This window comes from Siphateles boraxobius, unplaced genomic scaffold, assembly GCF_051911475.1.
Source record: "Siphateles boraxobius isolate OS27281-9 unplaced genomic scaffold, OSU_SipBor_1 3, whole genome shotgun sequence".
NCBI lineage: Eukaryota > Metazoa > Chordata > Actinopteri > Cypriniformes > Leuciscidae > Siphateles > Siphateles boraxobius.
In genome coordinates, this window is record NW_027508919.1 from 16,596,380 (window position 1) to 16,616,062 (window position 19,683).

Genomic DNA, 19,683 nt, shown 5'->3' on the forward strand with positions numbered 1-19,683 from the left:
AACATTGATGCACTACCACTCAAAATAATAAATAAAAAAAACAGAGAAAAAAACACTTTCATTCAGCAAGGAAACATTAAACTGATCAAAAAGGAAACTAAATACTTGTATAATATTATAAAAGATTTATATTTCAAATAAACACTCTTCTTTTGAATTTTCTATTTATCAAATAATTCAGTTTTTTTTTACATGATTTCCACAAAAATATATAAGCATCAAAAACTGTTTCTGATTTCTGAAGGATCATGTGACACTGAAACTGGAGTATTGATGCTGAAAACTCTAGCTTGTTTGCAATTCAGCCTTTTACTGGATCCAACTCACTCTGCATGTTATCTGCCAGATCAGAATGACCCCCACTCCCAGCCACTAAAACAATTGCTGAGAGAGGTGGAACTTACACTGCATTAAAAGCACAGAAATTAAGAACATAAAGCTCATATTAATTTAAAACCAGATGAAAAGCACTGTTTAACAAGTCCCTTCAGAAAGCTTTTAGTCCTCTGGGATTGGAATACATTATTTGTTAGCTAAACTTGTTGCAAAACATACACAGCGCACAATATTTACCAGTGTGAGTAAGCCATGTGCTCATTGTGGGATAAAACTAAAAGGATGCCTTTATTTAAATGAGAAGAGGCTAACTGGATGTTTCTTGTAACTTCATGAAAGACCATTGAATAAACAGCTTCTAAAGTAATTAGGTTTCAATGCATCTCTCTCTCTCTCTCTCTCTCTCTCTCTCTCTCTCTCTCTCTCTCTCTCTCTCTCTCTCTCTCTCTCTCTCTCTCACACACACACACAGTCTGCTTTACTATTTCTTTTGTGGGTACTATACATCGGCATAATGGTTTTTACTGTATATTCTATCCCCTTACACTAACCCTACCCATCACAGAAAACATTCGGCATTTTAAAATAAAATAATATGAAGAATTTGCCAGGACACGCGCGCGCGCACACACACACACACACACACACACACACACACACACACACACACACACAATATAGCCTTATAGCCCGCTGCCAGTTAAGAAAACAAAATTTTGAAATATAATTAAAACACACACTCACATCAGGCTTCCGGTACTTCCGCGTCCAGGAGGAAGGTGAATCATTGTCATTAACAAAATAAATAAATCGTCACTTTGTGAAAGATAGTATACTACGTTGATTTATAATGAATTTATAGTAATAAAATAACTGTAGTGACCATGTTATTTTCACAGACATTGCTATAATAATTTTTAAAATGGAAAGTATTCTATGGCCTGTGCTGTGTATCGATATTCATCTATCCGGAAGAGAGTATAAATAAAAGAGAGTCAAATTAAGATATATTTATATGAAGGATGCTACTTAAATCAACGGCTCAGTTAAATGCAGCTTTCTCATCTGATTCACCCATATAGGTAAATCACAGAGGAATACTCAGACGTAAGTGATTGAATCAATTCACCAGAGCCAATATCTCCCTCTAGTGGAGGATAATATAACACAAAATGTTTGAGTAGATGGATAACTCACCGAAAGTCAAACGATAAGTAACCACAGTAAACTGTTTTTGATAAGTCGTAACATGTCTATGGAAACTCTTTTATGGGCCCTTTAAAAACATGATTTATGTAGTTGCTGTGGCAAATGAATGAACTGTATCCGGAATGGTCGTTGTGATTAAAAATCAAGATGATGTTTAATAGTTAGGTTTGACGTTTAAGATGTTCTTTTAATTAAGTGCCAATTTACCCACAATTTCAGTACATACTGTAGGCCTGATAATCGAACATAAAGCCAGTATTGGTTAAGATTTATTCAATGAGTGCTTTGTATAGTGATCATGCACATGCTATGGAACCATGCACTGTGAGCATGGACGTTGAAAGAATTTCTTGAGTTTTTATTAAGTAGCCTAATAGTTTTAAAAGTCCTCAGGGAGGGTAAAAAACAAACAAACAAAAAAATATTTACAGATATACAAATACATAGGCCTATTTACAATTATGCAAATTTGTTAACATTCTTCTTAAAACACGAATAGAAAATATATTATATGATTTTCAACATTTAACATTTGATTTTAAAAAAAAAGAGAGAGAAAAGGTGTCTTATCGCTCAATTAAAAGTAGTGCATTTTTCACAGTTATAGCATTATGCACGAATCAATTACAACAAAATAGTCAAGCCCTCCTTCATTCTCCTTTCATGAATGTGTTTTTTATCAGGACAGGTAGTCTCTGGATTGATATTGTCAGTAGGCCCTGAGTCTGTTTCCACAGATATGTTAGTGCCTGTGTCTTTTTTGTGACTTAAGTTAGAGAATATGAGCTCAGATTCTTTCAGGGCTTCGATTGTGTGGCCGGTGTCGGTCATGCTGGACTCTGTGAGTGTACTAGTGCCACTGCTGGAGTCTGACTGACCAGCGTTGGTGTGAATGTCAGATGCTGTCTCAGCCAGGTCTTGATGTGTTTCTTCTGTGTCTCCTGCCAGTTCCCTCCTCAGACTTTGCGCTCTGTCCATGTAGTTCTTACACAGTTCGGCATCAGGCATGTGGTTGGCATGGATCTCTGCGAGCTTCATGTATATTATATACAGTGTGCTTATGCTTTCGTTGTCCTCCAGGGCTGCTGCCAGCGCTAAATGGTAGTAGCCCATGGCATCAAATGCATCCTAAAGCATAAATAGCAATAAACATTTACATTATTCATAAAATGCATATACCGTGAATGCTACTGTTAAAGTTATTTTTATAGATACTTTGGGCTTTATTCAATAATAATTTATGTGCAAAAACGTTTTCACAAAATAATAATACATTTTAAAAAACTTGTTTTAAATGATCCATGCAAATTATTCTCAGACATGAATGCAGCTAGTAATTTGCATAAAACACAACCATATTATTGGTGAATGTTATTTCAGCATAACATGTCCATAAGCAGATTCTAAACAAACATGCCTGTCTACACTGGTCAAATCATAATTACCTGTTTTAAAAAAAAAAAATCATTTCTATGTAAGAAAACATGTGCATTGCTTATCTTACATTCAAAATGTTCAATCTGGAATGCATGTAAAATGTTAAATATTACGAGAGTCTCACCTTTAATCTGTATAGGGTCAGATCAGCCAGTCTGCAATATACTTTAACATAGTACCGAACTTCAATATCATGTTCAAATGCAGTGGGGCAGAGTGAAAGAGACTTCAGGTAATAGTTCTCAGCCATCTCATACTTCCCTAGAGAGAAGTACACTGATGCAAGACGATGGAAGGACACTCTCTCATTCAAAGTAACATCTGTAAGAAATACACATCAAAAAAATGTCAGGTTACTACTTTTTCCTTTCTGTCAGAAAATAATGTAACCCCAGTTTTAGCTACCTACCATCACACACATAATTACGTATGGAAAGATAGATTAAAATAAGTAAATAAATGGCTGAGCAAACTGCAGTGGGAAAAGTACAAGCTGTTCAAATCATTAGAGCACTTTAAATTTCAAAGAGGATCATAAAGAGTAGTTTAATGTAGACCGGATGCCGCCTCAGATGCTGACAGTGAGCTGAAACTGTTGTATGATGTGCTTGAGGATTTAGTTATTCTATAAATGTTATGAATTAAAAGTCATACGCATATTTCCATTTCATTAAGCAGTTTGTCTTAACAGTCACTGAGCAAGCGTCCATGTGTGTCAACCAGACAGAGTGCAATAATTCTAACAAAAATGATGCATTTTGATCAAATATTTGTAGTTGGGCATGCAATGTACATGATATTTATGTTATTGATATTTAAAATTGATATTTATTCACACAATCAGTTAAAACAACTGAATTGGAAGCTCCTCTGACAGTACAGCATAAAAGAAAACAATGCATTATGTACTTTATGTAGCCTACATTATATCATTTTATTTCTGCAATGTGATGCATTACAGGGTGAAACAGGATGCAGGGTAGGCAAAAATATCATATCACGATTTTTTTCAGGAAAATTACGATTCACGGTTCTTTTTTATGTTGGTTTTACTATTTTGCAAGTGACTGAGTATTACAGCCAAACTAATGTATTTGTAAGATAAGAACAAATATACACATTACATATACACAACATATAATATACAAATTAAAAAAAAAACTGCTTTATGCTTTATCACACCGGCACAGACACAGACAAGGCCACAGGCACAGACACACCGACACCAACGGCATGGACACCGACACCAACACTGACACGGAGACCCGCATGGATAACGGCAATGGCACGAACAAAATAGAAGTTATTTTGAAGAATGTGGCTAACCACACAGTTGTTGGTCCCAAGTGACACGGACACCGACACGACATGGATACACCGACACGAACACACCGGCACGAAAACACGGACACCGACATGGACACACCGGCACTGTCACCAATGGCACCGGCACGGAAACACTGACATGGACACACTGACACGGAAAACGAACACCGGCACGTCCGGACACCGGCACGTGCTTTATTTTTTCAGTAACGTTAGGTGTATTTAACAGAAGCATTCAAGAAAGAAATTAAATTAACAAATATAAAAATAAAACACTACATAGAGTTCACTGTATAAATACATCAATAGCTACTATTAAAGTTGTCAGAGCATTAGTGATTTTCTCTTTAATGTTTAATTAACATTAAAGGGATAGTTCCCCCAAAAAATTTTAATTGTCATCATTTACTCTCTCAAGTTGTTTTAAACCCAACCAATAAGACCAACCAATAAGAATAGGACAGTTACAGGGTGCATTAATTTCAATGAAATTAATTGGATGTGAAGGCTGAAGATATATCTCAATTATCATGCTTCTTTATCAAATACTTCATTATTTGTTGTTGTTACTATAAAATTAATATTTACCAGCATTACATTACAGAAGCCTTAAACAGTGCCTAAATAGACAATGCTTTATATTTTCTTTCTTTCTTTTTAAGAGTAATATGCACTGAATCTGATACAGTTTGACCAGGAGCATGTGCTTAAATTTAAACTGGGTCTGTTTAGATTTCATGTTGGCTTAAAGGGTTAGTTCACCCAAAAATGAAATTCCTGTCATTAATAGACCTTATTCAGAGCAGCGCCATGACAGGTATGAAAGTGAGGCTGTGAGGGATAGACTTGCCGTATTTCCAATGGCATCCACTGTAAAAAGCAGTATAAAGCACATAGATTACTTACAATTTTCCACAGCTTATATTGTCAGGAGTTTTTTGTCAACTGAAATGTCTTGGAAAGATATTTTTCATGTGTTTCATGAGCAGAACAATCCAAAAACACATTAAATTGAATACAGCCAATTAAAGAGATGTATGTCTGTCCCTCACAGCCTCGCTTTCATTCCCATTAAAAATCAAAGATGGCGTTGCTGTGAATAAGGTCTATTACTCACCCTCATGCCGTTCCAAACCCGTAAGACCTTTGTTCATCATCGGAAAACGAATTAAAATGTTTCTATATAACATTAAGGTTGAACCACTGTCGTCACATGGACTATTTTAACAATGTCTTTACTACCTTTTTGGGCCTTGAAAGAGGTTATGATGTTGCTGGCTATAGGGGGGTTAGCTCTCGGATTTCATCAAAAATATTTTCATTTGTCTTCCGTAGATGAATAAAGGACTTACGGGTTTGGAACAAAATGAGGTTGAGTGATTAATGACAGAAATTTGTTTTTTAGGTGAATTAACGCTTTGAATGTATTATGATGTATTCTTCAAATGTTGTATGCTGTAAAGGACATGTGTCTCCAGCAGGGGGCAAAATAGGTTAAGACTTACAAGCAAAAGACATAGTCAAACTGACTTTCACAAAAAAAAAAAAATTATTCTTTCTTTTTCTACTAATTTTATGTGGCCCAAAGTCAGATTTTTCTGTATAGTGCATAATTGGCTTTCGTTTCCATGGTTATAGCTTTTTAGGAACAGATGCGTGTAAAGGTCTTACCAGTTGTGGCGCTGACCTGCACCGCAAGTGTGGCATACTGCAGTGCTTCCTCGTAGTGCTCCTGCTTCATAAGGAGCTCTGTAAGTTTACTCAAAAGCCTGAACTCTGAGTGCACATCTTTAATGCTGCGTGCAAATGGCAAACTCCCATCCTTTAATAAAAAAAAGAAAAACAGCAGATTGATTTATAAGATGTAGGAATCCATGCTTAGTCGCATGGTAACATCTCCTAACCATTATTGGATTGTTTTGGTAATATCTATTGGGAACTCATAGGGAGACATACCCTGTAAAAAGGTAGGGCAGCCAGTTGGTTTCTGTGTCCTTTGAAAAACACATCTCCTGCTTCCTCATAAATGCTCATAGCAAAGCATGGGTCATTCATCCTCAGGGCTGTCTTTACTGCTGCCTGTAAACATTTGTTTATGGAGAAAGAAGTTATCACAACAGCTGATAAAAACATGCATGCATAAGATATGGCAATACGTTTCTAAAAACAAGTTTTGTTGGTGGGATATTTTTCCAAATGGTTATGCAAAAATAACTTTAACTCCTTTTGAAATACCCTACTTCGATCCTTTGACTTACCTGTAGGTACATGTCAGCCAGTTCATCTTCATGGATCAAATAATAGATACGGCCCACTTGCAGCCATGTCTCTGACTCTTCCAGTCTTTTCCCCAGGTCTATAGAAATCCTTAAGCTTTGCTTTGAGTAATCAAGTGACTTCCTCGATGACCTGCAGTGATTTTTATGAAATAATCACTGTTGAATTCACCAATTAATTTGTTTCAAATGGATCAAGTTTCAAAGTATTGACAATGGTACTATATTATGTAGTATGTGAAGATTACAGTAGTGCTTACTTCTCAGTGTTGAGTGAGAGATAGAGGTTGCTGAGGAGTTCCAGGAACTCTCCTTCTAGCTGTTTATTCTTTAGTGTTCTACACAGCCCTACACAGTGCTCATAGTAAACAATACACTGTCCATACAGCAGCAAGTCAGCGTAATGGCGACTTAGAACTTTTGCCACAACCATTTGACCTGCATTTGGAAGAAACTGTTTTATCATTCTTACACTATAAATGAAATACCGGCATGACATTAATTCTCTGGTCATTTTCTGGATTTTTTATTATTAATAATTTTTTAACCAATTGGAATTGTGGTTGTTTTTCTGGTTGCAAGTTCCCCTCAAGTTCATAATTTTCATATTTTGAAACCTAGCAATCTTCATTTTGTGAAATGCTTTGATTGGAAATTGTGATGGTGCTATATTTCTTTAAAATCAATGCAATTCATTTTGAAATTTTGTTAAATAATGCAAATACATGTATACATTGTAATTGTGGCTTAAGTGTAGAAATACTTTTTGGGGCCACTGCAGGTATCAGTTATAGATGCAACCTAAAACATCAAATCTTGTACACTTACTGTGCAGATTTTTGGCACTAATAGCAATCAGGAGGCCCATCTCGAAGCATATTCTGACCTCCTGACTCCCTCCTCTATCCTTGTAGCTCCTACCCAGCCAGAGGAGAGCCTGGACATGCTCCTGATCTGTGGGGCTCTCTGAAAGAAACTGGAATAGGTGTAGGGAATTGAGAAGGAAACACTCTGCTAGGCCCGAAGCCCCTAGAGATAGAGACAAGCAACCCAAGTTAGCCAGAGCTAGTGCTTCATTACGCTTGTTTCCATTCTCTCGGGAGATCTGCAGAGCGCAATAAAAGTTTCTTGCTGCCTTCTGAACTCTGCCCTGTTTGCGGAGGCATAGGGCTAGGAGATTGTAGACTACACCACGCTGTGTCGGACTGTCGGTTTCATTCAAAGACTTAAGCAGAGGGTGCAGAGTGTTCTGAGCTTGTATGGGTTCCTCCGTTAGGACCAAGAGCCAGGCCAGCAGAATGGATGCCTCGAAGCCCTCCTCCTCATTAATTTGACTTCCAGTTTGTGCTGCCTGTTGGGCAAAGGGCACAGCCTTCTCTAGAGCTCCATGCTGCTGGTAAACACTAGCTAGGCTCAGGCACAGGTCCCTTTGAGTCCTTGGGTCTTCCCCTTGACTTGCAATGGACAAAGCCTGCTGAAGGTAAACCACCACCTGTGTAGGAAGCACAGAGTTACTTTCCTTCCAGTGAGGATTAAGCCTGGCTGAGTTTCTGATAAAGAGTTCGATTTTCTGGAATGCATCATCCAAGGAATGCTCTTGCCCTGAGTCTAAACTTAAAGAAGCTAGTGTGAGGTAGGGCAAATACTTTTTATGATAAAGCCTGCACAGCATCCAGTTGAGATCAATTGGGGCAGTTGGCCTCCCAACTTCAGCAGACAAAGTCATGGTAAGGAACTGAAGCCTCTCTACAAAAGGTAAAGCATCCTCTATTTTCTTTAGACGGATGAAGAGACAGAGAGAGAGGTAGCATGTCCGAGCCTCTAGGTACTTGTCCTTTTCAATTATGGCTTTGCGCATGATTGGTTTGAGCAGCTCAAACTCATCCACAGAGCAGAAGTTGTGGCAGGGAAGACACAGAATCAGAGCACTTGCCTTATCCAACGTGAATGGCAGCTTATCCATCATCTTCTGTTTGAGGTAAACAGCAGTGAGATTGGTGTACAGGGCAATTAGAAGTGGCTTGTCATCAAAACCATTTACAGGGACCTTTAGAGCTTCCTCAAAGTATACTCGTGCTTGCGAGAACTTCAGTTTTTTGGCACATAGCCGACCAAGGAGGAAGCAAACTCGCCGGTGGGCCCAGAGCATCCTGCCTTTTTTAGCTCCTTCCCGTAAGTTTTCCAGATGTTGTAGTACCTCGTCTTCTGGAAGGCAATTGAAGAGAGTGTCCAGGAAAGAGTAAGAAAGGTCGTAAAGAGTCTGTAAAGTGTCCTGGAAATATTCCAGGTTGAGGAGGGTCAGGATTGGGTCACACCTCTCTGCTTCATCAGCCTCCCAGATACCTTCATCCAAGAAGTTTGGAGGGTCTTCCTCATATTCGTCCATCTCTCTGAAGGTGTCCTCCAGGCTGAAAGGGAGGATCTCAGAGTCCCTGTCCAGATGATTCCGAGAGGCATAGAATGATTGCCGTGGGGACGAGTGGTAGGGAGTTACGTCACTCTTTTCAGATAGGGTGCTTTTTCTTTGATCCACTGTAGTTTTCTGCTCTGCTGATTACACAAAGTGTATATGTCAGAATTTTTGATTGTACATAGAAAATTATGTAATGAAAGAGAAGGAGAGTAGGAAGGAAAGAAAAATTTGGAAGGTATGACTGTGCAACAAAATTAAGTACAAGTTGGTGATTGTTAATTCTATACAACTGGAAGTTGTAATAATGTATGAGAGCAGTGAAAAAAACATCTACAGTATGTAGCAACATTTCCTCATATGTTATACATAACTTATACAAAAAAAAGGGGCTTACCTGACATTGGATGGTTTCTTATGTAAGTGAAATCAGAGTCATCAAGTCTGTCTGCAGTGTGAAAGAGTAATTTTATCAACACAGGATGAAAGAAAGCACAGATTTGTCCACACGTAAAGGGACAGTTCACCCAAACATGAAGATTCCGTCATTTACTCGGCCTCATGTCGTTGCAAATCTATATGAACATCTTTCTTCTGTGATTTGACATGAGGGTGAATAAACTGGCAGAATTTCATTTTTGGATGAAGTACTCCATTCCTTTAAACAATATTAGAGGTCTCACAGAGAGACAATGCATCATCTCTTACCCAATCTGTACACAGTGCTAATATCAGTGGAGAATAGATTTGCCAGTACATCAGACTGACAGGGCTCAAGGCAAGGGTTAAGTTTACATAGGGCTGCTCTTTCCTCCTTACTCAGAAAGACCAATTGTCCATCGCTGTGCAAAGCCAACAAAGACAACATTATCAGCCACATGACTCTCATTCGGATCGCTTCATCACATCATCACATAACTCCACTAGCCCCCCTTCCAACACCCTCATCATCCCCAGCTAGACAGAGGCGCATTCAACAAAGGTCAACAGAATAAAATAGCATTTGCCAGCTGGTTGCTTTCAATTGGTATGTCAGTATTGTTGAGAAGCACATTAGATGAACGGTTTTACAAAATAAAGAGAAGGTCATTCATTTGAGCGCATGCCGAATCTATGAATATAAATAAATACAGTTGAACTGTTTACTTACAGAGGCTCAATTCTCTCAGGTTTTACATGGGCCTTGTGAACAAATCCTATCTCTCCACTGTTGAGGTGTCTTCCTATAAACATGTTCAGAGTATTGAGAAGAAATCCTTCAATCTTGATTATGTCTCCCTGGCGTAAGTGCAGCTCATCTTTACTCATTGGGTAATGGTCCACTACTGCCACACAGGTACCCACCACTAAAAGGGATGCCAAAAGAAAGGACAGATTTGTAGTAACAACCAACTTAAGATGTCAATACAAGCTAAAGTCAGCTGACAGCATGTATGCCATAATGTTGATTAGCACACACAGAGACACAAAAACTAATTCTACTGTAAAAACAGTGAATTTACATTTGAGCTGTAAAACTGTTTAAATAATTTTTACAGGCATGTTGGTGTTGCAATATCTCGGCAACAATTTTGTTCACTAGATTATAACTTTACATTTTAAAAATCTTTTCACAAAAAAATCATCATGCTTATTGTTTACGTCTTGAGAATATACTTTTGAAACAGTGAGTATTTTAAAATTTGTGGATTGGCCCATTTACTTCCATTGTAAGTGCCCCACTGTAACCCAAAAAAGGAGGGACAAGTTAAAATTATATTTTGTGATCAAATAATTTTGTGATAATCTACATTATGGCACACATTCTGTTGGCTGAGCTTTACCTGTACTGAACCATGAATATACTTTTTGAAGGCAATCTTGAGGAATAGTTTCCAGATACTCACCTACAGGATGATCAAATAGGCCTTCTGTAACTGGAATACCTCCTGCATTTCCAGGATATTTCTTTAGGAACCACCTAGGAAGAACAATCTGTATTTGTAAGGGATAATCTTAAATAGTATGTTTCTTGCATGAGAACAAGTGTAGAACAAAAGTAGCTGTTCAACCAGACAAATCTGTTGTTACAGTTCCTTCATCCCACAAAACCTCAGATTTGGCTAAATGTGCTTCCAAATTCAGTGTCACTCACTGGTAAAATGGATACGGCAGAGGCTGCATATCATGAACAGGGACTAGACCATGTTGACCCGTGGACAGCAGTGTACCCTCCCACATGGCTTCTTGTCCTATGTCTTTCACCATGACCAGGTCATTCCTCCTGTAGGTCAAGGTCAGGTCCTCTTCCTCCTCTTTGCAGTCACTGTTGTATAAAGTCTTGGAAAAGAATGTACCTGAAACAATAATGAGAAGTTCCTTAGTCATTAACTATTCCTGATTTATATTCTTCAGTAGTTTCCTTTCAAATTTTCAAAGTAGATTCATATAGAAGTTAACTCCAAGGAATAAATAACAGTTTGTCCCATAAATGGATGTAAAAAAAAAAAAAAAAAAAAAAATATATATATATATATATATATATATATATACACACACATATACTGTATATATATGGTTATGTCTGCCTTAGATTGTTGTCTTAAGTAGAGGACATAATCAAATACTAAAATTATGAACAGCTAGAGGAGACTTTGGTATGAATGAGGTGACTAACATTGTAAATGCAGTAATGATTCTTAGAAGCAAGATACTTTGTATGTAAACAAGAATCGAGGAAATGTTGAGTCTACAAAATGAAAAACATAAACTCCCATCTTTGCAAACAAGAGGACACTGTAATCACTTCACATTTTACCCAATCTTGTTTTCAACTTATGTGCCCTCTGAATCAGTTAAGCAGCAATGTGTCAATAGTGGACTTTAGAACAGACTAGAGATGTGTAAATCCATATTGTTTTATCAGTTTCTCAATTTACGGTTTGTTTATTGTTGGTTAAAGGTGATTTTGTTGACTGCAAGTCAAGTCAGCAAGTGGAGGCTCCTTACCTTCCTGTAGCAGAAGTCCTAAGTAAAGAGTAGCTAAGTGGTCTTCATCCACTGTTACACAGATCTCAACATCGCTCAGCAATACAGGGTCCAGCCAGAATGACTGGTCACATAGAAAGTTTTCAAGACATCTTGCTACATATCCTAGAATATAATAGTTTTACTTGTTAAGCTATAATAGTTCAAGAAATTATAAATATACTGCAGAACAGGGTTGCTCAATCCTGTTCCTGGAGATCTGCTGTAACTTCCTGCAAAGTTCAGCTCCAACCCAGATCAACTGAAGCAGCTAATAAAAATCTTCAGGAGCACTTGGACAGGTGTGTTGAATGTGTGTGTGTACTCTGCAGGTAGGTAGACCTCCAGGAACAGGATTGGGCAACCCTACCGTAGAAGTACTAGCATGTTAGTTTCACTGATACTAACCGAGTGCCAGGTAAGTGGAGAACTTCCAGATCTCCTCGACAGTCTTAAAGGTGATGATAAAGCTGTCTTTCTCTGCATGAACTGACAGTAGTCGTGCAGACAGATCCTGTGTGTATAGTATCAACAATCACCTAATGCAATGAAGATTGAAATAACCTGTGTGATCAATAGTAATAAGTTCATCAATGGTGCCAGTTCATGTTCCGTGTCTGACCTTGAAGAGCTGGACAACATCCTGACTGTTGCTTTCTACTACTCGGAGTCTTGTACGTAAGGCCTCCTGAAGCTCACTGTCAGGTAATATACTAGATCGGCGTCTCCCACTAAACAACAAAACAACATCTCCAAGAAGCAAAAGGGAATGGAGTTAATATTCACCACAAAGAAATCAAGATTTACGATCAGTTGCATTAGCATTAACAGGAATGCTGTAGTGATGTTGGGTGTGATTTATTACTGCAACATCACGGCGGTAGTATGCTTAACAAACCAATAGTATTTTTTGCAGGAACAGCACTATGAGTGACCACATCACTAAAGGCATACCATTAGGGCATAGGCTGAGTGTACACATTAAGGAAGTCTGGCATTAGTTGTGAGAGTATGCTGAAGAAGTGTAGCCATTAAAGGCCATTATGGAGATGGAGTCCATTATTTCAATGCAGATCTACAGGACACAGAGATCCATGCTGCAGATACCTGGAGAGAAGCGTTCTCCTGCTGAAGATATTGTGCTGCTTCCGCTGAATGTTTCCTTCCTCTTCCAGTAAATCTCTCTGCTCCTGCCTTCTGCCTCCACCTCGGCCTCAGCCTCCACTTCCTCATCTCCATTTCCAAAACAAAGGAAACTGGGGTCAACACAGCTTTACAGAATTCAATTGCAGTTGGTATGTAGTTCCATGAACTTTAATAGCACATCAGAATTATGACTGTTTATGGTTAATCAGTAAACTTACAGTAAAGTAACACTGAATGACTGAAGAGTGATGCCCTGTTTATTAATGAATAAATAAGGACAAGAAGGTTCCCTCTGTCTGAAGTTATGCACTTTCCATGTTTGAAAATGAATGGTTATCACCATATACAGTAGTTCCTCATTCCATGATACAGTTGGTGCTAATTTGCATGTAAAAATATCAGAGCTGTGTTTCTATTTACAAGCTCATAAAGTTGTGGACATAAACAGGAAGTGCAAGTCATATCATAATGACTCTATAAATATCAGCCAGGTGGCTTAAATAATGGCCTCTTCCTCATCTCCAGATGGGTATGACCTTCCCAGATTTGTTAATTGAAAAGAGAGAATATTCCAAATAGTTGCTTACTATCATTTATTAAACAAAAACACCACATTTATAATAGAATCATGTAACCTTCTGTCCCATGGGTTCTTTTATAATTAAATTTTGTTTTTTAATTTTTATAATTAAACTTGCTGACACACTTATGCTTGACTCAAGAAATCCTCTTACCAGCAGTCATGGCGTCATTGGGTGGAAAGAGCTCACTGACAGCAGCTAAAGTGTATGGAGGGTCATTCCATAAGGCATCGAGCTCAGCGGGCGATATCGCTATTGAAAGGGAGGGTGATGTTTAGGGGAGTGTTATTAAATTAGCTAAATGACAAGCTGAAGCTTTTGGGGTAAATGCCTAATCAAACTGACACGATCGATTGACGACAAAATAACAGCCTACAAATATTGAAAACGTGCAAAACACAGATCAAAATCTAAGATTGGGACTGTGCACATGCAAACAGTCAGTGACAAACATAGCAAAATATCATTAGCCCATATAGAATCAGCCTAAAACTTGGCAAGAGAAATATTAAAAATCCTCATGGTTTGTCAAATTGATACAATCGTCACAAAGGGAGAGTATTTGCTAGTTATTAGTCAACAGCTGATAGTAAATACACTAAAATCACACAAGCAGCAAAACAATATACCAGTAACGCACACAGCAACAATAGTACATAATTAGTAACAATAGGCAATCACAGCATTGCGCACAAACAACAAGGCACACAGACTGCCAACTAAGGAAAGTACACATCCTGCATTACCTTCATGGGTAAATCTATTACCCATGACTGACAGAAACACTGTGATGTCTCCCTGTGAAAGTTACTCTTCTCATTGCAAAAATCTAAAGCCAGGGTGGGACCAACCTGAAAACGAAAAGCAGTTTCTGAGGCATGGAATTGGACAGCAGCTGCAGCATGCCATGATGTACACAGCCAGCTTCAAACACGGGTTCAGTAGTGCCCGCTCGACAGTTGATCCACTTATCGATGGAGTCACTCCTCTCTCTCTCTCTCTCTCTTCCTGTCCATTTTCCTCTCGTGCATAAACCTCACTCTCTCTACTGCTCATTTCTAACTTCCATCTATTTCGTTCTCTCCCCTTTCCTCTCTGCGTCCACTCCGCAGATGAGGGAAGCACTCTGAAGCACTGCTGGCATGTTTGTGTGGGCTGGTCAGTGCCTCTCTGTGCCAGGGGTTATTGTGGAAAGTGAGAGCTGCAGCATTCTCACAGCGCTGGCATACGGGGCCAAAGGCCCAGTGAATTAATAGGCATTGCTCACAGCAATTTCTTTATTTACTGGTACTAAATTACACTTTTATCTTTTGTCCTAGATGTTATAATATTAGGGCTGACAGTTACAGGTTGACCATTCTAACATGTCTGGCTCTTAGAAAAGCTCAGCCCTCCTTATGTCTGGCATCATTACTTTCTGCCACTTCTTTCATTGCAAATATCTAGCGTGGGTGTAGATTTTAAGACATTTTTCTTTTTTAAAGGAAAGAAAACCAAATAAATATTTAACAGTTCTGTTTTTAACTAGATAATTTGATGATTGAGCACTCCAGCAATTTGTTGTAAGAATGTTGTTAAGAATGAGGTTTTTAAAAAGCACCCTTTTGCGTATACTTGTGGAATGTCACAAGTTTTAGTGCAATGTCAAAAGATGTCCAGCATACACAAACCATATTGATAAATCTTTCTCAGACTTTTTTAATGTGACTGTCTCAACTGGATTGAATGTGTCTCCCTGTCACCACTACTGTCTCGGTCCCTGGGCTTAACAAAGAGTGTACTTATCTATACAGAATAATCTTTATCATGTTATTATTGTTTCATAAAGAGAGAACCCAGTCAGATTCTAATTGAATCTTGTGAGTCTGAGTCAGCTGTAAACAGCCAGGAGGAATTTCTCATAGAGCATCTGTCTGTGGCCTTAACAAAAAATTGAAGGCTTTTTCAACACCATAATCAAGTGTTATGCTGTGAGAACACCCAGTGTGTGAATTATACATTGATTTTAAGGGGGTTACTTTCTAAAGACATTTCTTGTTATGGAAATTTTATGTTAAAATTATCAATATCTTAAGTTTTTGATAGCCTTGTGATATGTAAATTTAAATAATGAAAGTACTTCCTATGTTTTCTTAATGCTCCGGCGGATACATTTTAATGAATTTTATTACATTTTAAGTAAATTTGTGAAACTTTTACTTTTGTGGCCTCTGAAATATTTGAAAACCATTTTAAAATCTGTGTGTATATTGATAAAAAAAAATATATATTTTAAGATCCCCCAACTTTCTGCTTTGTAGCTTAAACTGTATCACATTTAGTAGGCAATGTGCTGCCAAGCTACAACAAAGAAGTTGAACGGTCCCATGCGCCTGGGACTGTGTAGTTAGTGGTGTCTCTCTGGGTTACTGGTTCGGTGTGTGGATGTCAGTGAAAAAAACGGGGTAGATTTGTAACCCGAGTAAAGCGTCTATGTTTAGAATGTCGCAGCACATGCTGGTACCATTAAACTTGGCGAAAAACAAGTTATTAAAACCTAGTTAGTGAAAAAACTGGTAGCCTATATTGTTATAGAAATAAATGCTCTACATTTTAAGAGACAGACTTAGAGACTACAAATATAATACGTAAAAAATAAGTAGAGACAACCAAGAGTCTCAACAACTAGTTAAAAAGTAAGTATACTGTTCAATCACTTGTCCTACTTCAGTTCAAACCTTGAAATATATTAACAGCAATTTCAACTGAGTACACAGTCACTCATACACAGATTAGTTTCTGAGAGAGAGCGTACCTCTGTCCTGCTGACTCCCGGCTGTGTGTTCGTTCCTCATAGATCTGTCAGTGCTCTATGGAGTTGACGAAATATTCCTTTTAAACTGACTAAAACTAACCATCATAGTACGTAAAACTCATGTAGGGCATGGGGTGTTTGTGTGCGTGCGCGTGTGTCCTTGTGGCACAAGTTTAGAGCTTTTGCTGAAGGAAGTATGTAAACTCCTCCCCTAAATGATATACTTTTTTTCCTTTCTCTCAGTTTCTTGTTTTCTCTCTCTCTTTCCAGCCCTCTCACTCCCCTGCTCTGTTGGACACTAGGTCAGGTCAGAAGGTCTTCAGTCAGTTCATAAGGTGCACCGAATAAACCCGAATAAGTTGGCAAAACTAAGAATTAAGGCAATAATAATAATTTTAGAAAACTAAAAATTAAGGCAATAAGCTGAGAAATTCAAAGTTTAAGTAAGCAGAACTGGCAAATTTTTATTTTGTACTCTTACAGTTGACTTGATCTTAACTAATACATAGCCTACATTTAACATAACATTTTCATGTAACCTGACTGTGAACAATTTACTTCACATATTCTTAGCTAGTTCAATAAATGCTAACTTGCTAATTTGCTGACTTGTAACAATAGCATGGTATAGCACTTGCTGTATGAGTGCAGTAATTTAAAGCTTCAACATACTTGTTCTCAGATCTATCCGCCGGCATGCACCATTTGTCACCATGACGGTAAAAATCAACATCAACAGAATTCTTCTACATTAGCATAACAAACCATTAATCACTATTAAATCTACTTAACGTTAATCTTGCACACACACAAAAAACAACAACATTATATTTCACTTAATTTTATTTACTCTCCATTTCGAGTGCCATTGGCAAAGCATCTTGGGAAATAGAAATCCAAGCCCAGTTTCAGTTAAACTAAAGATCTTCTAAATTAAAAGAAATAATTTTCTAAAACTCAAAACAATGAAGCAGTTCAGTTTTCTTGAAATATATCAGTTATGTTAACTTGAAAGAAAAAGTGCTATAAATACTCATACAAGTTCATTTGACTGAACTACTTAGTATAATTTAAGTTTGTCCTACTCAAACCAATTAATTATTTTGAGCGTTAGGGTGGATTACTGTGGATAACCTTCAAACAAACACTCTTAAATGAATTACTAAGCATATATAGACTATATTTCTATTTTAATCTAATCAGATTCATGAATCCAACCAGTTGTCTTTAAAAAAAATCAATGAAAAGGAAAGGAATAGCAAATGTTTTAAAAAAGTAATCCTTCTGGTCCGACTTGTTTTTCATAGAGCAAAACAAAATGCCTCTAGAGTCCCTATCAACTTCATTACAATCAAATACGCCCTCTTGCTCACATTCCAAAGGTGCTTTCTAAAACATATCCAGACAAACGTCCAGGTCCAGACACATATACAGTATGCATCTGTGCATTCCCACCATGCCTTGAGTAAAGAGAGAAAGTAAATATCTTAACCCTTGAAATCGTTATTATTTATTTTTCCAAGAATTCCCTATGCTTCTTCTTTAGCTCTATCTCGTCTGTAGGTCAGATAACAGACCTTGGCTCAGCTAGTCATTTCTTGCTTTTCTCTCCTGGTTAAATATAAACCCTGGAACAGACTCCAGGTTCTACACAGACTGTTGTTGAGCTATTACAAATGTCACCCTGAAAAAATATATTGTGAAGACATGTGACTGGCTGACTGGTCTGTGAAAGAAGTATGTGCACAGCGGTGTGGCTAATTCCTTCCACAAGTCTCAGATGGTCTTGGTAAATGGATTAAATACCACATCGACGATAGAGAATAAAAACCCCACATGGGGGGTGGAGCCAGCAGGCCATGTGCCAAAACCATAGTCACGGCATTAACATGGCACGCAAGACAAGCAGCTGATGGTTTCCACAGCATGTGTGTTCCAAAGCTTTTTGGAATGTTTCTGCATTTTGTGGTTACCATATGCATCAAAGTGTATACTTTTTTTTTGTTTTGTAAATTTGTAAATTGAAATAGTTCACCAAAAATGATCTTATTCTTTTCAACAAACCATTTAATACACAAAGCAGATTTGCTCCTGAATTGGACTGACCGGCTTCTCATGTTCAACTCACTGACTCAGTGATTTGGTTACAGTTTGGGTTAACAAATCACATTGGGCTAGCTAGTATTATATAAAAAAAAACTTAAATTAAATATTTGCAGTTTGTGAATATCATACATCACAATAGAATATATAGCCAGTGTACTCTTTCTGTTTAAAAAAAAAAAGTTCCCCCCCCCCAAAAAAAAGATGAGTCAGTTGTTTTACCCCAGGAGCCATGATCAAATCATCATTTTCTTTTCAACAAACAGGTTGAGCCACAATTTGGACAAAATGATTTAATCACCAATTAGACTGATCAGAGTTCAGCTCACTGACTCAGAGATTTGGTTGCCGTTCAGGCTAACAGCCCACTTTCGGCTTAAAAATTGGCAGTTTGTGTTTAGTATACAGTACATCATGATTCAGTATCATACCAAATAAATAGTTCACACAAAAATTCAAATTGTGTCAGGGATTTGAATTTGAGACCCATAAACTTTCTTTTCAATGAACCTGTTGATCAACAAATCATACTAAATCCACTTTACGAATTAGACAAACTGGTTCTGACTCACTGTTTAAACTGGTTCACATTTCAGTTCACTTTTGAATTTAATTTCAACTACCTCGCCTGATTCTGTTTACACTAATGCTTATCAATGTGCACTGTCCCTGCTTAAAAAAAAAAACTAATAAATAAAAAAGAAATAAAATAAAATACCATTAAGAACAATTAAAATATACATATTTAAGATTTTTCTTTATAGAAGGTTTGGAACGACATTACGATACAACTTCAATTTTGGGGGAGCTCATCCTTGAAAATACCTTTCAATACAAACTGCATTTTGTGTAGCAAAAACTAATAAAAGGCTAATAAAGCTCTAGCTAGTAAATATACCCCAGGGCAGCTCTCAGTGGGGGCAGTTCAGGGAGGCAATGCGTTCCGGTGCCCCTTTGTACCAGTGCCCTAAGGAAGAGCTACTTCCTGTTGTTGTGGACTCTGTCATATTTCAGTACAATAGTAAATCCAGTATACCCTTACTAATAGTACAGCCCACG

The 19,683-nt window shown here is 37.7% G+C and overlaps 1 protein-coding gene across 12 annotated transcripts; it reads right to left on the bottom strand.

The window, feature by feature from the left end:
- Positions 1–1,878: 1,878 nt before the first annotated feature.
- Positions 1,879–16,743, bottom strand: sh3tc2 (SH3 domain and tetratricopeptide repeats 2). 12 transcript variants are annotated; one of them, XM_077247995.1, is made up of 19 exons: positions 16,522–16,743; positions 14,474–14,578; positions 13,881–13,979; positions 13,108–13,233; positions 12,623–12,750; positions 12,409–12,514; positions 11,983–12,126; positions 11,129–11,330; positions 10,881–10,954; positions 10,145–10,340; positions 9,703–9,836; positions 9,392–9,442; positions 7,413–9,131; positions 6,845–7,022; positions 6,567–6,717; positions 6,265–6,387; positions 5,980–6,130; positions 3,107–3,303; positions 1,879–2,673 (listed from the first exon to the last, which is right to left on the bottom strand). In XM_077247995.1, exons 2-19 carry the CDS (start codon positions 14,496–14,498, stop codon positions 2,170–2,172), a joined length of 4,308 nt encoding a protein of 1,435 aa, XP_077104110.1. In that variant the 5' UTR covers positions 14,499–14,578; positions 16,522–16,743; the 3' UTR covers positions 1,879–2,169. The 12 variants fall into 12 exon arrangements, with proteins under 12 accessions (XP_077104110.1, XP_077104109.1, XP_077104116.1 ...); XM_077247994.1 differs by having other exon boundaries at positions 7,413–9,134; positions 16,522–16,712; XM_077248001.1 differs by lacking the exon at positions 13,881–13,979.
- Positions 16,744–19,683: the final 2,940 nt, after the last annotated feature.